The sequence below is a fragment of the Fundulus heteroclitus genome, unplaced genomic scaffold (genome assembly GCF_011125445.2).
Source record: "Fundulus heteroclitus isolate FHET01 unplaced genomic scaffold, MU-UCD_Fhet_4.1 scaffold_28, whole genome shotgun sequence".
NCBI lineage: Eukaryota > Metazoa > Chordata > Actinopteri > Cyprinodontiformes > Fundulidae > Fundulus > Fundulus heteroclitus.
In genome coordinates, this window is record NW_023396689.1 from 4,248,904 (window position 1) to 4,262,512 (window position 13,609).

General features: G+C 39.6%; 2 protein-coding genes across 2 annotated transcripts; both read left to right on the top strand.

Moving 5' to 3' along the window:
• Nucleotides 1-218: 218 nt before the first annotated feature.
• On the top strand, nucleotides 219-4,681 carry ndufc1 (NADH:ubiquinone oxidoreductase subunit C1). Its single transcript, XM_012855754.3, has 4 exons — nucleotides 219-359; nucleotides 3,086-3,189; nucleotides 4,393-4,468; nucleotides 4,578-4,681. Exons 1-3 carry the CDS (start codon nucleotides 314-316, stop codon nucleotides 4,450-4,452), a joined length of 210 nt encoding a protein of 69 aa, XP_012711208.1. The 5' UTR covers nucleotides 219-313; the 3' UTR covers nucleotides 4,453-4,468; nucleotides 4,578-4,681.
• A 3,749-nt stretch (nucleotides 4,682-8,430) lies between these two features.
• Nucleotides 8,431-10,034, top strand: LOC118559390 (putative nuclease HARBI1). Its single transcript, XM_036130105.1, has 4 exons — nucleotides 8,431-9,013; nucleotides 9,125-9,237; nucleotides 9,319-9,430; nucleotides 9,531-10,034. The coding sequence occupies exons 1-4, from the start codon at nucleotides 8,863-8,865 to the stop codon at nucleotides 9,905-9,907; spliced, it is 753 nt and encodes a 250-aa protein (XP_035985998.1). The 5' UTR covers nucleotides 8,431-8,862; the 3' UTR covers nucleotides 9,908-10,034.
• The last annotated feature ends 3,575 nt before the right edge of the window (nucleotides 10,035-13,609 follow it).

Here is a 13,609-nt window from a genome sequence, read left to right on the forward strand (position 1 = left end):
ATGCAAAAAAAAAAATAAGGCAAAAAAATAAAATAAAAATTGTACAGGATAATAGGAGAAAATGTTTGAAAAATGTAGATTCATTGTTCTTAAATGTTTTTTTAAGATTTTTTGATAAGAGCTTCAGTCGTTGTGCTTGTCAATGTTCGATATGTTCAATAAAAATACAAAAACAATCAAACATAAACATAAGAAAAATAAGTTGTTCGACTTTTTGGTGCTCTGCGGGTCAGTCCTTCCTCTCCGTCCAGACCGTGTAATCAAACACAGAAAGACTGAGACCATCAGCACCTAGGCAGCTGTTTCTGCTAAAATGACTCTCAGTCGCCTGTTTTCCCGGGCTGTCCACATTAACAGAGGTGAGTGGGTGAAAACGTGAATATTTAACAACGGGGGTTTAATGTGGCTCATAGGAACTAAAACTCCGCGTTTGTTTGGAAGCCTGACCTTAGCTTAGCATTAGCATTAGCACATCATTGCCTTATGGGGGATTTCTGTCCTTTTCACCGTAAAGATGAAGGTTTGGTGGTGACTTCGGTGCATGTGGTGTAGCTTGGTGAACCCCTGGATCACGAAGAGCATGTTCTGCTGTTTCAGTGGAACAATGACAGTGGTTTTATTTAAACACTAGATAGCAGAGGCAGTCATGCTGCTGGCTTAGGACCAGATGATTTGAGCTACAGCATCTGGCTCTGTTGTTATCAGTGAAGTGGAACTGGACAGATTATAATGGAAAGGAGCTTTTAAGAAGACTTGTTTGGAGCTATAGAAACAAACTGAATTGAAATGAAATCTAAAACTTATCTTATAAAATAAGCAATTAATTGGCAATATCAGCTTTTTGATATTTAACAGTGGAAGCAGAAGCAAAATACAAGAGGTACAAAAATAAATTAACTAATATATTGAGGTCTTGTAAGAGGGAATACTACAATAAATTGCTGGAAGGAAATAAAAACAATATTAAAGGTATATGGACTATCTTAAACAGCATTGTGAGAAAGGAGTCAAAGGGAATAAAATTACCGGAATATTTTACTGAAAAGGACAAAATTATAAAGGATATGACTGACGTTGCAAATGGTTTTAATAGGTTCTTTGTCAATGTTGGACCTGAGCTTGCGTCAAAAATATCAGAGACAAATACATCTGTCTGCGAAGACATGGGGGAAAGGAACCCATACACAATCTTTCTGGGTGCAGTGACTGAGACTGATGTTAGAGAAATAATACAAAACTGCAAAAATAAAACCTCTGCTGACTGGATGGAAATAGATATGAAGACTGTTAAGATTGTTATGGAAGAAATTATTAAACCACTAACCTACATTTGTAACCTGTCCTTTCAAACAGGTACATTTCCAGACAAAATGAAAATAGCCAAAGTTATTCCACTGTTCAAAACCGGAAACAGACACCATTTTACAAACTATAGGCCAGTTTCTTTACTCCCTCAATTTTCCAAAATAATTGAAAAACTATTTACCACTAAACTAGATATCTTTATGGAAAAACACAACATATACACTGACAATCAATATGGATTTAGGTCAAACAGATCAACATCCCATGCACTACTACAACTCATGGAGGAAATCACAGATTGCTTTGACGATAAAAAACTGGCAGTTGGGGTTTTTATTGATTTAAAAAAGGCTTTTGATACCATTGACCACAACATATTGCTGACTAAACTAGAAAGGTATGGGATAAGGGGAGTTGGGTTGGATTGGATAAGAAGCTACTTAGGAAATAGACAGCAATTTGTTCAAATAGGGGAACATAAATCAGAGCTCTTGGAAATTACACGTGGAGTACCACAGGGTTCAGTGCTGGGCCCTAAACTATTTATCATTTATATAAATGACATCTGTAAAGTTTCAAGGGCACTGTCATTGATTTTATTTGCAGATGACACAAATGTATTTTGTTCGGGCGAAAGTTTACCGCAGATCTTGGAGCTAATTACAACATAAATGAATAAATTTAAAATTTGGTTTGACAAAAATAAATTATCTCTTAATTTGGACAAAACAAAGTTTATTATATTTGGAAGAAAGAATTCTGAGATTAATGGAAACATTTCAATTGATAATAAAGAAATCAAAAAAGTGAAAGAAATAAAGTTTCTTGGTGTGATTTTAGACCACAAGATCTGCTGGAAACCACATGTAAGCTATGTGAAAAATAAGCTTGCTAAATGCTGTGCTATTCTTAGTAAGGCGAGTCATATATTGAACCCAAAATCACTAAAAATGCTTTATTTTTCATTGTTTTTGCCATATTTGATTTACTGTGTTGAAGTTTGGGGCAACATCTATAAGAGCACATTACAATCCTTATGTACACTACAAAAAAGAGCAATAAGAATAATATGCAAAGTAGGATTTAGAGAGCACACCAATCGATTATTTTTAAAGCTATATACATTAAAATTCACAGACCTGGTAAAATTTAAGACAGCGCAAGTAATGTATAAAGTAAAAAACAAACTCGTGGCTAAAAATATAAATGAATTGTTTCAAGAACGAGATAAAAAAATATAACTTTAGAGGAGATGCAGTATTCAGAACGAAGACGGTACGAACAACGATGAAAAGAATGACTATATCAAGTAGTGGAGTGAAGTTATGGAATAGTTTACAGCCGTGTTTAAAGCAGAGTGTGAACATAAATTTGTTTAAGAGAAGGTACAAAAAATTACTTTTGGATAAATATGTAGACGAGGAAAGATAAAAAACAGGTAGATTAATATGGAAGAGTGAATGTAACTAGTTAAATGAGCAACTTAGGTCACTTGAATCACTAGGGATGGGAAACTTAAAAGTTTATACTTCGTCCCATTCCTTTTCGAACAATTTATTATGGTTTATGTATTCATTGTGTTGTGTTGTATTTACACATTTTATATTGTTTTGTTGTTCGAATAAACTGAACTGAACTGAACTGAACTGAACCTGCTTCCACCAGCACATCAAAATGGAGTGTTTTTAAATCAACTCCTTGTTCAAGGCAGCGTCAACGATTACTTCTGTTTACTACTGTTTAATGGGAGCGTTTATTGTCCGAGTGTGTTTTCTTTCAGCTGGTTCCAGATCAGCTTTCACCAGCTCCAAGCCGGACACAGCCAACCCCAACTGGCTGCGAGTGGGTCTTGCATTTGGAACTTCAGCTCTCCTTTGGGGCCTGGTGAGCAGATCTGTTCCTGCGCTAGGGCTGTGTTCCCACTGCAGAACTTGATACTCAAATCTGATTTTTTTTTTTTTTTTTTTTTTTTGTCTGTCTGTATCTGACTCCAGTCTGAACTGTTTTTAGTTTCAAACTGACCCGCCTGTGCAGGAGAACAATAAGTTAACGTCCAGCAAACATGAAAGAAATAGGTTTACTGGTTTAAAGCGTCCCAACGGAAGATACTTATTGCTTCAGTGGGTGCTGAGGGAGAAACGCTTGGATAAAAACAGAGTGAAACTCGGCGGCGGCCGGGTGGTTAGGAAACAGGGCGGTTGCATCCTGGAGAGGTTGCTAGGTTCCTGGTTTGACTCTTTGTGTCCCTGAGCAAGACCCTTCGCCCCAGAACGCTCCCCGGGTGCTGCACATTGGCAGGCCACTGCTCCCTGAGGGATGGGTTAGATGCAGAGGATCAATTTCATTGGAATGGATGTGGAATGGATGTTGCAGTGACAGTAAAGATGATTATTTTGGGTAAACAGAGGTGTGTTCGGATGCAGAGGCGGAGTCCGGAAATTAATGTCGATGTCAATTTTTAGTATAATAAATGTCAGCATTCTCCACAAGGCAGGGCACTTGTTGCGATTGAAATCCATATTGGTTGTTCCCACTGGAGACACATTCCAAAAGACCAGATACTAGTTGGATTCAGGGCCGCATACGGAAGTGGCTCTAATCTGACCTGAAAAAAATCACATATGGGCCAGATCTGAGCAGTCCCACTGGTTCTGAAAGGCCTCACCTGCTCACTGGACCCCAGAGAAATCTGATTTGGACCACATTTGCCTGCAGTGGGAACAACGTCTATGAGACGCTAAGCTTGTGGTCCAAGCTTAGGCTGTTCATTGAGACAGGTTTTAGTTATACACAGAAAACCCTGGATGACAGACAAACGACTGTCATCATGAACACAGGTGGGCTTAATGCAGAGGAAAATATCTCACAACTTCCTGGATGCATTATAAATGTTAAATGTGTTCTTTAATGATTACCTCCACTGGTCCACAGTACTCACTGCATGCATACAAAAAAGAGAGGAAAGAATAATACCATTTGTTCATGGAAGGGAGGGAAGGGAGTATATAGTGAAGACGAGTGTTGCTCGGGGACCGTTACCCAGCTGGTCATGTGACTGACATCAAGCTTTGTGTCTTCCATCCGCAGCTTTTCAAACAGCACAGCACGGATGTCCACGAGTACAAAGTGAGGAATGGCCTTCAATGACCTAAACCGATGGCAGGTGAGTATCTGCTGGTGTGAAGGTGGGGGTGTTGATGTGACTTTATTCTAGTGGGAGGATCTGGACGCGTTGAGGTGAACCATGATGTGTTTTTGCCCGTCTCTTACAGGAGGCGACTGGGTCCTCTCTGCTGGACACACCTGCTTCTACTTGTCTCCTGCATTCGTCTGCCTGAACTGTGTAAAATAAAATAAATGTCACGTTAACTGTTGAGTCCTGCCTACCTTGTGTTGGTACAGAACACTTAATGAGGGAAAGGTTCTTCGCAGAAATCACAAACAAAAACATCAACAATGCTGGCGCTTTTATTCACCACAGTTGACTCGCAACCCTTTCTAGTATTGTTCCGCCGGTGCGCCACTCCACCAGGCCCTGCAATGAATTTGCAACTTCTTTGCAGAGAAAATAAAAAAAAATCAGAGGTTTAATCTGCACATCTGTAAAGTAACAAAACAGCCGGCCTTTGCCAGTGGTTTGCAGGTATCTCAAAGACCTTAATTCCACAATTATGACAGCTTCAGTTCCTCTGAGAAGGCTGTCTACAGGGTTCAGATGGGTGTTTATGGGAAGATCTGATCATTCTAGGATAGCATTGTTAAGGTCAGACACTGATGTTGGATGCGAAGACCTGGCTCTCTCTCCATGCTAATTTATCCCAAAAGTGTGTAATGAGGTCAGGGTCAGGACTCTGTGCAGGCCAGTCATGTTCCTCCTCAGCAGACTCACTCTCATGAATTTATGGAACTTGATTTCTTCACTGGAGCACAGACATGTTGAAACAGGAAGGGGCCAATCTCAAAATGTTCCCACACAGGTGTGGGCAATAAATTATCAAAAAGGTTTTGGAATGGTGAAATACAACGTTTTCCCTGGCAGTACCCTGGCAACAACCAACCCATAATGGTCCACTGGATTGCCAGAGAGGCAGAATGTCACTGCAGAGAACACTTCTCTGCTGATTTTGTTTTGGGATGACATTGTCTTACACCACTACATCTAACACATGATGAACAGTGACCTACACAATTATTCATTTAGGTGAGATATGGTATTCTTGGAATACATTTTTTTTTTATTGTGAAGCTAACAACAAATTGGACAAAATAGAAAACTTCAGTGTGCATAACTGTTCCCCCACCTGAAGTCAGTACTTTGCAGAGTCAGCTTTTCCAGCAATTCCAGCTGCAAGTGTCTGGGTCAGTCTCTGAGCTCACCACATCTGGCCTCTGGGACCTCTGCCCATTCCTCAAGGCTAAACCACTCCAGCTCCTTCATGTTGGATGGTTTTTAACTTGGGAATCGTGATCTTCAAGAGTAACCATAGATTCTCAATTGGATTGAGGTCTGGACTTTGACTAGGCCCTTCCAACATAATTAGGTGTTTCTCCTTAAACCACTCGAGTGTTGCTATAGCAGTCTGCTTCAGGTCATTGTCCTGCTGAAAGACGAACCTCTGTCCCAGTCTCAGAACACAGGCAGAATGACACAGGTTCTTCCCCAGAATATCCCTGTACTGGCAGAAACAGAAAAACACAGCCTCAGTCATTGACACAGTTGTCAACGGCTTGAGTCCAAACCTGTACACCGTTACGTCATTCCCCTACACCCATTTCCTGTCTGGCAACTGAAATAAAGATTAGAGCCACAAAAATCCCATTATCTGGTACAAATCCATTGTTCCCTCGACTCAGACCACTTTGCCATACCCTGTTGCTAAAAAGCATCCCCACAGCATGATGCTGCCACCACCATGTTTCACTGTGGGATGGTGTTCTTGAGGTGATGGGTTGGCGACTATGCTGGCCTCGACAAGCACTTGGCTGATATCTATTAATAACTAATCAGATAAATTAGACTGCCTCGGGGGAAACAAAATAGTCACATGAATAAAATCACCCACACATAAAACTGGTGAACATGACAGCCACAATTCCTCTCCGGTTAGTCTCTTGAGCACTAAAAAAAGCTTTGATGCCACGGACAGCCTAGATCCAGTTCACCACTTAACTATGAAGATTGGGTTACTATGACCTCCTCTCTAAACTAAAAAAAGAAAAGAGACAATGTCCCTAAGACAATTGAAACAGTTGAAACCACTGAAACTACACACAAAAAATATGTTTGGTTAGCCCAACACCAAGAAATGACTTTACCACCTGACAGATAAAGCCTGTCAATATGCTCTCCTTCATCTGTGTGGTCACTATGTGCTGTCGTCCGTAAAGTTACACAGTCAAAAAAATGAACAGCAATATTTTGGGTCATTTACCCTGTCATAAGAGAAAAAAGGAGCCTTTTTCCAGGTCATATTTTCAAGATGTCAGTTATACAATTATAAATTTCACAGTTCCAAACTAAATAATTAATTAGCAGACCAAATATTTAGTTTACAAACTAAATGTTTAGAGTGCTAATTAATTATTTAGTTAGCAAGCTAAATATTTATTTTCCAAACTAAATGTTTAATTTCCAAATTAGATTTTTATTTTTCAAATTAAATGTTTAAGCTCACAAGGCTGACAGGGTTGGAAAGTAACAGCGCACTCCCCTGCCTCTGCTTCTACTACTCTTAACGGCAACCAGCCTGTGGCCAACTCCTCAGCAAGGAAAGTCGCTATTGGCTGTCCTAAAAAGTCGCTAGAAGTTATTAGATGATGTCATCACATAATTTGCATATTATTCATGTATTTGTGATCCAGGCAGTAGGAAAGAGAAGCTTTTGACAAAACAAAGTCATTAAAAACATGTTTGGAACAACAAATGAATCTTATGAAGTAAGTTGTGAATTTTTATACAATCCCTGAATCGACACTGTACACTTCAAATTTGACCAAAATGACAGTTATCAGAGGCACACAGTGAAAGAGACAAATAAGTGAAGCTGTGTGTGAGTCAAATTCAGGGAATTATTTCAGTGCAACAGTTTCAGAGAAAAATTGACCAGATTAAAAGTTATATACATCCTATTTATATCCCGCTTTGTAATCCATGGCAGAATCACCGGCTGGTTTAGCACCAGCGTTATACTTTTGCAATGGGAAAATGAAGCAGAGTGGGTCTCCTCCCTGCTCTCTTTGCTCTGACTGCAGGCAGGGCTTTAAGGATGAGGCAGCTGCCTGTTAACCTTGTTGAGCCAGATGAATTTCCTTCCGCTTAGCTCCGCCTAGCTTCACTCACATCCCCCCGGCGATGTGCCGGGGGGATTTACCCCCCCTCTGTTTGTGACGTCCCCCCCCCTCTGGTCATTCATGTTTTATCCCTGGGGGGGATACATTCTCTCTTCCCCCCACCCCATGCTCACTGTATTTTCACCCAAGCAAACTCTCTCTCCTTCGCCGCTGCAGCCGTGTTGCTTTTTTTTTTTTTTTTTAAATACATGTTCAAATTCTGCATATGCTTGCATAAGCACATCCAGTTCTGCTGGTGAGAAATATGCACACCTTTTTTTGTCTGACGCTGTTGCCATGGTGACTCGTAATATCTGCGCTCCATTGATAATGGCTTTTTATAGTTGTGGTGCACACGCTTAACTCAGAGTCAGTCAACTCAGAGTTGATTGAACTAACTCATTTCAGCTGTTCTGAAACCCAAAACTCAGAGTTTCCCATCTCAGGCTAAGTCAACTCAGAGTTCAAGTTTTAACTCAGAGTTGGTTGAACCTCCTTATTGAAACAGGCCCCTGGAGTCACTAAACAGTTGCTAAACAGTTCTCTTTTAGGGTATTAAGCTCCTGCCCAGTTGCAAGCAAAGTGTAAGACTGGAATGACCAGGGGCCTGTTTCAGAAAGGAGGTTAAGTGAAAACTCTGAGTATGTTAACCCTGAAATGAGGGAAACTCTGGGTTTTTTGTTTCAGAAAGAGAGGTAAGTTAAACCTGAGAAAGCAGAGTAAGTCAAGCCCGTTTCTGAAAGAGAGGTAACTTATACTCAGAGTCAGTTACCATGGCAATTTACTCTGTGAACCTAACCTGGTCGGGAGCAGGTTTTCTTCAGAAAACCCAGAGTTTATTTTGCTCTCCTCCCCTTTTTTAAAGAGGAAGTGGAGCACACCTAAACACCACATTGATTCTTTGGGGACATATTCATTGCGCACATTTCAGTCACGCAGAGCGCATCAAAGGGAAAAAAATGGCATGTCCTTTTATGGATGATCCTGTTGACGAAGAAGCTGTATTACTTCGTAGGGAGTTACATTTACGTCGGGAAAGGATTTTGAGGCCCAGAGTGGAATTTTTGTCATATCCCTATCCATTTTTATTTGAGCGTTACCGTTTTTCTTTACAGTCAATAAGATACATCCATAATCTCATCCATCCTTACATCAGAAACATCAACCATCGTGGCCGTGCTCTTACATCCGAGCAGATTCTTTGCGTTGCCTTACGTTTCTTTGCGAATGGAAGTTTTTGAACATATTAGTAAGGCTACTGTTTGCAGAGCGGTAAGGAAAGTGTGCCTCGCTCTTAAGCGCTTTCTGAGAATTTTTGTATTGTTTCCTGGGCACAAACCAGTGAGAGTCATCAAAGAGGAGTTTCACAGGATTGCAGGTCAGTGGTGTATAAATCAGTTTAAATGAGGCTAACCTGATAAATTACATTCAGTTAAGAATATCTTGCTGCGACCCCTGGAAGTGACCTAACAATTGGAATTCCCTTTAGGATTTCCGAATGTGGTTGGATGCATTGATGGCACACATATTCCGATCATTGCACCTTCTGAAAATGAAGCGGACTATGTGAACAGGAGATCCATCCACAGTATTAATGTGCAGGTACACTGACAGCCTACTGTTTCTAATGGTCAAAGACTACAACACAATACTGTAACATCTCTCATTCTTTGCACTGTCAAGATCATATGTGATGCTGCACATATAATTACAAATGTGGAGGCCAAGTGGCCTGGCTCTGTTCATGACTCAAGAATCTATCGGGAGTCAACCCTGAGCAACAGACTGGAAAGGGGTAAGTAAATGTATATCCTATACACATATTTCAATGTATGCACTAAACACTTACAGGGGAATTTCTATGCAGCTCTAAAGCAATGTGAACTTTCTTACAGGAGAGATTGATGGCTTTCTGCTGGAAGATAGGGGTTACCCATGCCGACCAAATCTTATGGCCCCTTACCCAGAACCTGAACCAGGCCCACAGCAGCGCTTCAATGTGGCACACTGCAGGACGAGAGCCCGGGTGGAGATGACCATAGGCCTGTTGAAAGCACGTTTCCAGTGCCTACGTCACCTCAGGGTAACCCCTGAAAGGGCCTGCGATATTATTGTGGCATGTCTTGTTCTCCATAATATTGCCATAATTAGAGGGGAGCAACACCCTGCCCTACAGTTACAAGGCCCTGAGGAAGACCCCATCAACCCTGCAGATTTCCGGGATGGAAGGGTAGTCCGGGATATGATATGCCGCAATGTCTTCTCAGATTAATACACATGATATCCACCACCACAAAAAAAAAAAAAATGAATAAACACAAAATCACAGCAATTTATGGTGTTCTTTATTTCATACAAATGCAACCACAAAATAAAATTAATAAACAAAATCACAGCAATTTATACGGTGTTCTTCATTTGCTAAAAAAAAAAAAGAAAAAGAAAAAAAAAACATTTAAAAATAGTTTCAATACTTCCTAGAATTCACCTGTGACCATACACTCACCTCTAGCTTTAGTTTCAGAATGTCGATTTCCAGATCTGCCTTTTGGATCTGGCGGTCCAAGTATACAAGTTCTTTGCTGTTTTTTTCTATCTTTTTAATAAGAAGAAGTCTGTATAACTCCTTAACTGGCAACTGAAAATACATTAGATTAGAGTTACATCATGAATGTAGTCTAAAATTCAGAATGAAACTGTGGCATTTACTGTAAATCACTGAACTGTGTCCATCTGTGCACCAGAAGTTGATGGACCTTCCTCCTGCTGTTCTTCCACACTCTGGGGGGTAGAGATAAGAATGACCATTTATAGATATAAACTTGGATTCTATAGGCTACTCCACATATAAATGTGAATGTGTAGATTGTTTGATGTGTAGACATATAATATTAAAATTACCTCTGTAGGCCTGTCTGTGGCAGCAGAAACGGTTTCTTCATCCCCATCATCCTGTGAAGATGAGCATTTCATAGAGTACACTTTATAATACCATTTGTCATAATTGATGGTGTATGGAGTAGGCTACTGACAACTGTATGGGGTACTGTTGGGACAGGAGGCTCCAAGAGGCAGATATTACCATCCAAATCTGTTGGGACCAACAAAAAAACCCAATCCAAAGTAATATAAATGGAAATATCACATTTAGTCTATATAAAAAAACTAACACTGTAGGTAGACCTCTTACATTTTATGAAGGCACTTAAATCTTCTGGAGTGACTGGCTCTGATGAAGTCCCCCCAGGAAGTCCCTCAGCCATCGGCCTTCCAGCATTTAGGCTCAGGGCCATCTCTTCTGCATTTGTCAGGGGTGGTGGTGCAGGTCCTCCCCCTGTTTTATGAGCCTCTGCCTTCTTTCTGTTGGCTGAGTAGAAGTCAAATGAGAATGAACATTTAGACCTATTTCAAAAATGCTGCTGCACTGCTAGACACTGAATGCCATTTAGTCATTTAATATGTCAAATTTTTGTAAAGCCAGGTAGCTACTCTACTCCAATGATGTGCTCAAGGCTTACCTGCTTGAAGTATGTTTTTATATTTCATTTTCAGCTGCTGCCATGTTCTTTTGATGCCTGCAGGATTGCACCTATCCATGAAAATCAAATTAGGTTTAATAAAATACTGTTCTTCCAGTTTCACCTCTGATATTATAACAGTTGGGCAAGTTACTCTAAAATAGTTCTTAATTGCTAACTACAAATGTTATCTTCAACAAGTCTAATTAGATTAATGTAATAATTACTGTCTCTAGAAAGTATTGGTCTACTTACTAATTTGTTTTACTTACTTATTAATTACTTTCTAAATCCCAAATCAACCTCAACCACTTGAACAATACAAGGAGAGACAAGAAACTGCACTTCTAATGCTTTCAAATAAACAATATTCAATTGCATGAATTAATCTTAAATTGACCAAAGTGTGTAACTAGAGGGAGAAAGTTAAATTAAAAATATACCTTTTAAAATTTGATATTAAATCCACTATTATTTTATAGTCTTTAATTTAATTACAGTATTTAGATGACTTAGTAACTTAATTCATTACACCCAACACTGTATAAAAGTAATTAAAATGTAAACTTACGCATTGACTCGAGCAGCTATTTTCACCCAAGTTAACTCTCTCCTTCGCTGCTGCAGCCGTGTTGCTTTTTTTTTTTTAAATACATGTTCAAATTCTGCATATGCTTGCATAAGCACATCCAGTTCTGCTGGTGAGAAATATGCAGACCTTTTTTTGTCTGACGCTGTTGCCATGTTGACTCGTAATATCTGTGCTCCATTGATAATGGCTTTTTATAGTTGTGGTGCACGCGCTTTACTCAGAGTCAGTCAAATCAGAGTTGATTGAACTAACTCATTTCAGCTGTTCTGAAACCCAAAACTCAGAGTTTCCCATCTCAGGATAAGTCAACTCAGAGTTCAAGTTTTAACTCAGAGTTGGTTGAACCTCCTTATTGAAACAGGCCCCTGAAAATTTAAAACCCTTTTCCAGGCTTAAACTGTATGAATATGGATATAAACAGCAAGCAAAAACATTGTTTTCGGTGTGAAAGCTCAGAATTAGATGTGTGAAAGAGAGAGTGAAATAACGAACAATAAAACTTATGACTTTATTGAAATGTAAAATTTTTATTAATGCCTAATACCATGTCTATCTTTGTTTAAGAGGCAAAAAAATATATTGGCATGGTATTTATTTACAAATTTATTTACACATTGTGTAAACATCAGGGAATCATGATTAGTCGTTTAGCCATTATAGTCCAGAGTTTAACATTTGGCACTAAGATGCCTTCGTTCCAGTTCTCAAAAGTGCTTGAAAAATAACAAAATAAAAATATTTTTGTACAAGCATGTATTTTATTAGTGTCATTTATTGCAAAATTGCATATTAAAATGCCAAACAGGCTATTACACTTTCAGAAATAAAAGGAAAAAACATGCAATTAATTTGCAATTAATCTCGAGTTACCCATCGACACTATGTGATTAATCGATTTAAATTAAAAATTTTAATCGTTTGATAGCCTTAATATAAATAGATGTCTTGTGTCCTTCACGTTTGTTAATGGAATTTTTTGTTGTCTGTTTTTAAAGAGTATTAATAAGTTTTCTGCTCGAAGCGGTTAAAGTAAACTAATACCCACTCCCAAAGTATTTTGTCATATTTCGGCCCGAAAAATCAACAGAAAAGGTCAAGAGTAGATGACGGGACAAACAGCAATGGTAATGTTACAGGACAAACTTTGGTGGATGATGAAGATTTGCAGGCAGCGTCACAAGACAAGAAGCAGCAGCAGCAGCCGATTTCTCCACCCTCCCACCCAGGACAGGTTACATGCTGTCTCGAACCAGACAGCATGCAGGCCACATTATCTTGTTATGTTCATTTATAAAACACTTGAAATGTTCCCCCCTCTGGTTTTTTTGCAAATCACACATTGCTCACATCCATCTGGGACCTCTTCCATAGAGAGTGATTTCTTCAATCAATTTTATTATCCAGCCAATCAGGATGCAGGGCTGGAATTTCATAGATGTGACATAGTGGAGAGGCGACCGCGAGACTGTTTTGATTCAGACAACAATAGTGGCTCTCATCGAGGAAGCAAGCGTTAACATTGATGATGCTATTTCTTCCATGTTGTGCAATCTACCTAATATTGTTTCATTAAAAAAACATCAGAGAACGGCTCTGAAGGCTTTTGTTGGCTGTTCTGTTTTGTTTTTTCCTGCGTTGCTCTAATCAGCGTCATGGGTTGGCTTTGATGTGAGTGGTTGGCCATTCCTATGGATCTGTTCCAGATGGATGAGTGGAGCTAGGCGGAGCGAAATTCATTTGGCTAGGGTCAGGTTAGCTGTCTGTACCTGTGAGACAACATTTGGGGAAGTGGGAGGGACTCAAGGCAGCTCTCTCTGCTGCCTCTGGACAGTAACTGCAGAGTGATTGGTACTTTCAGAAGTAG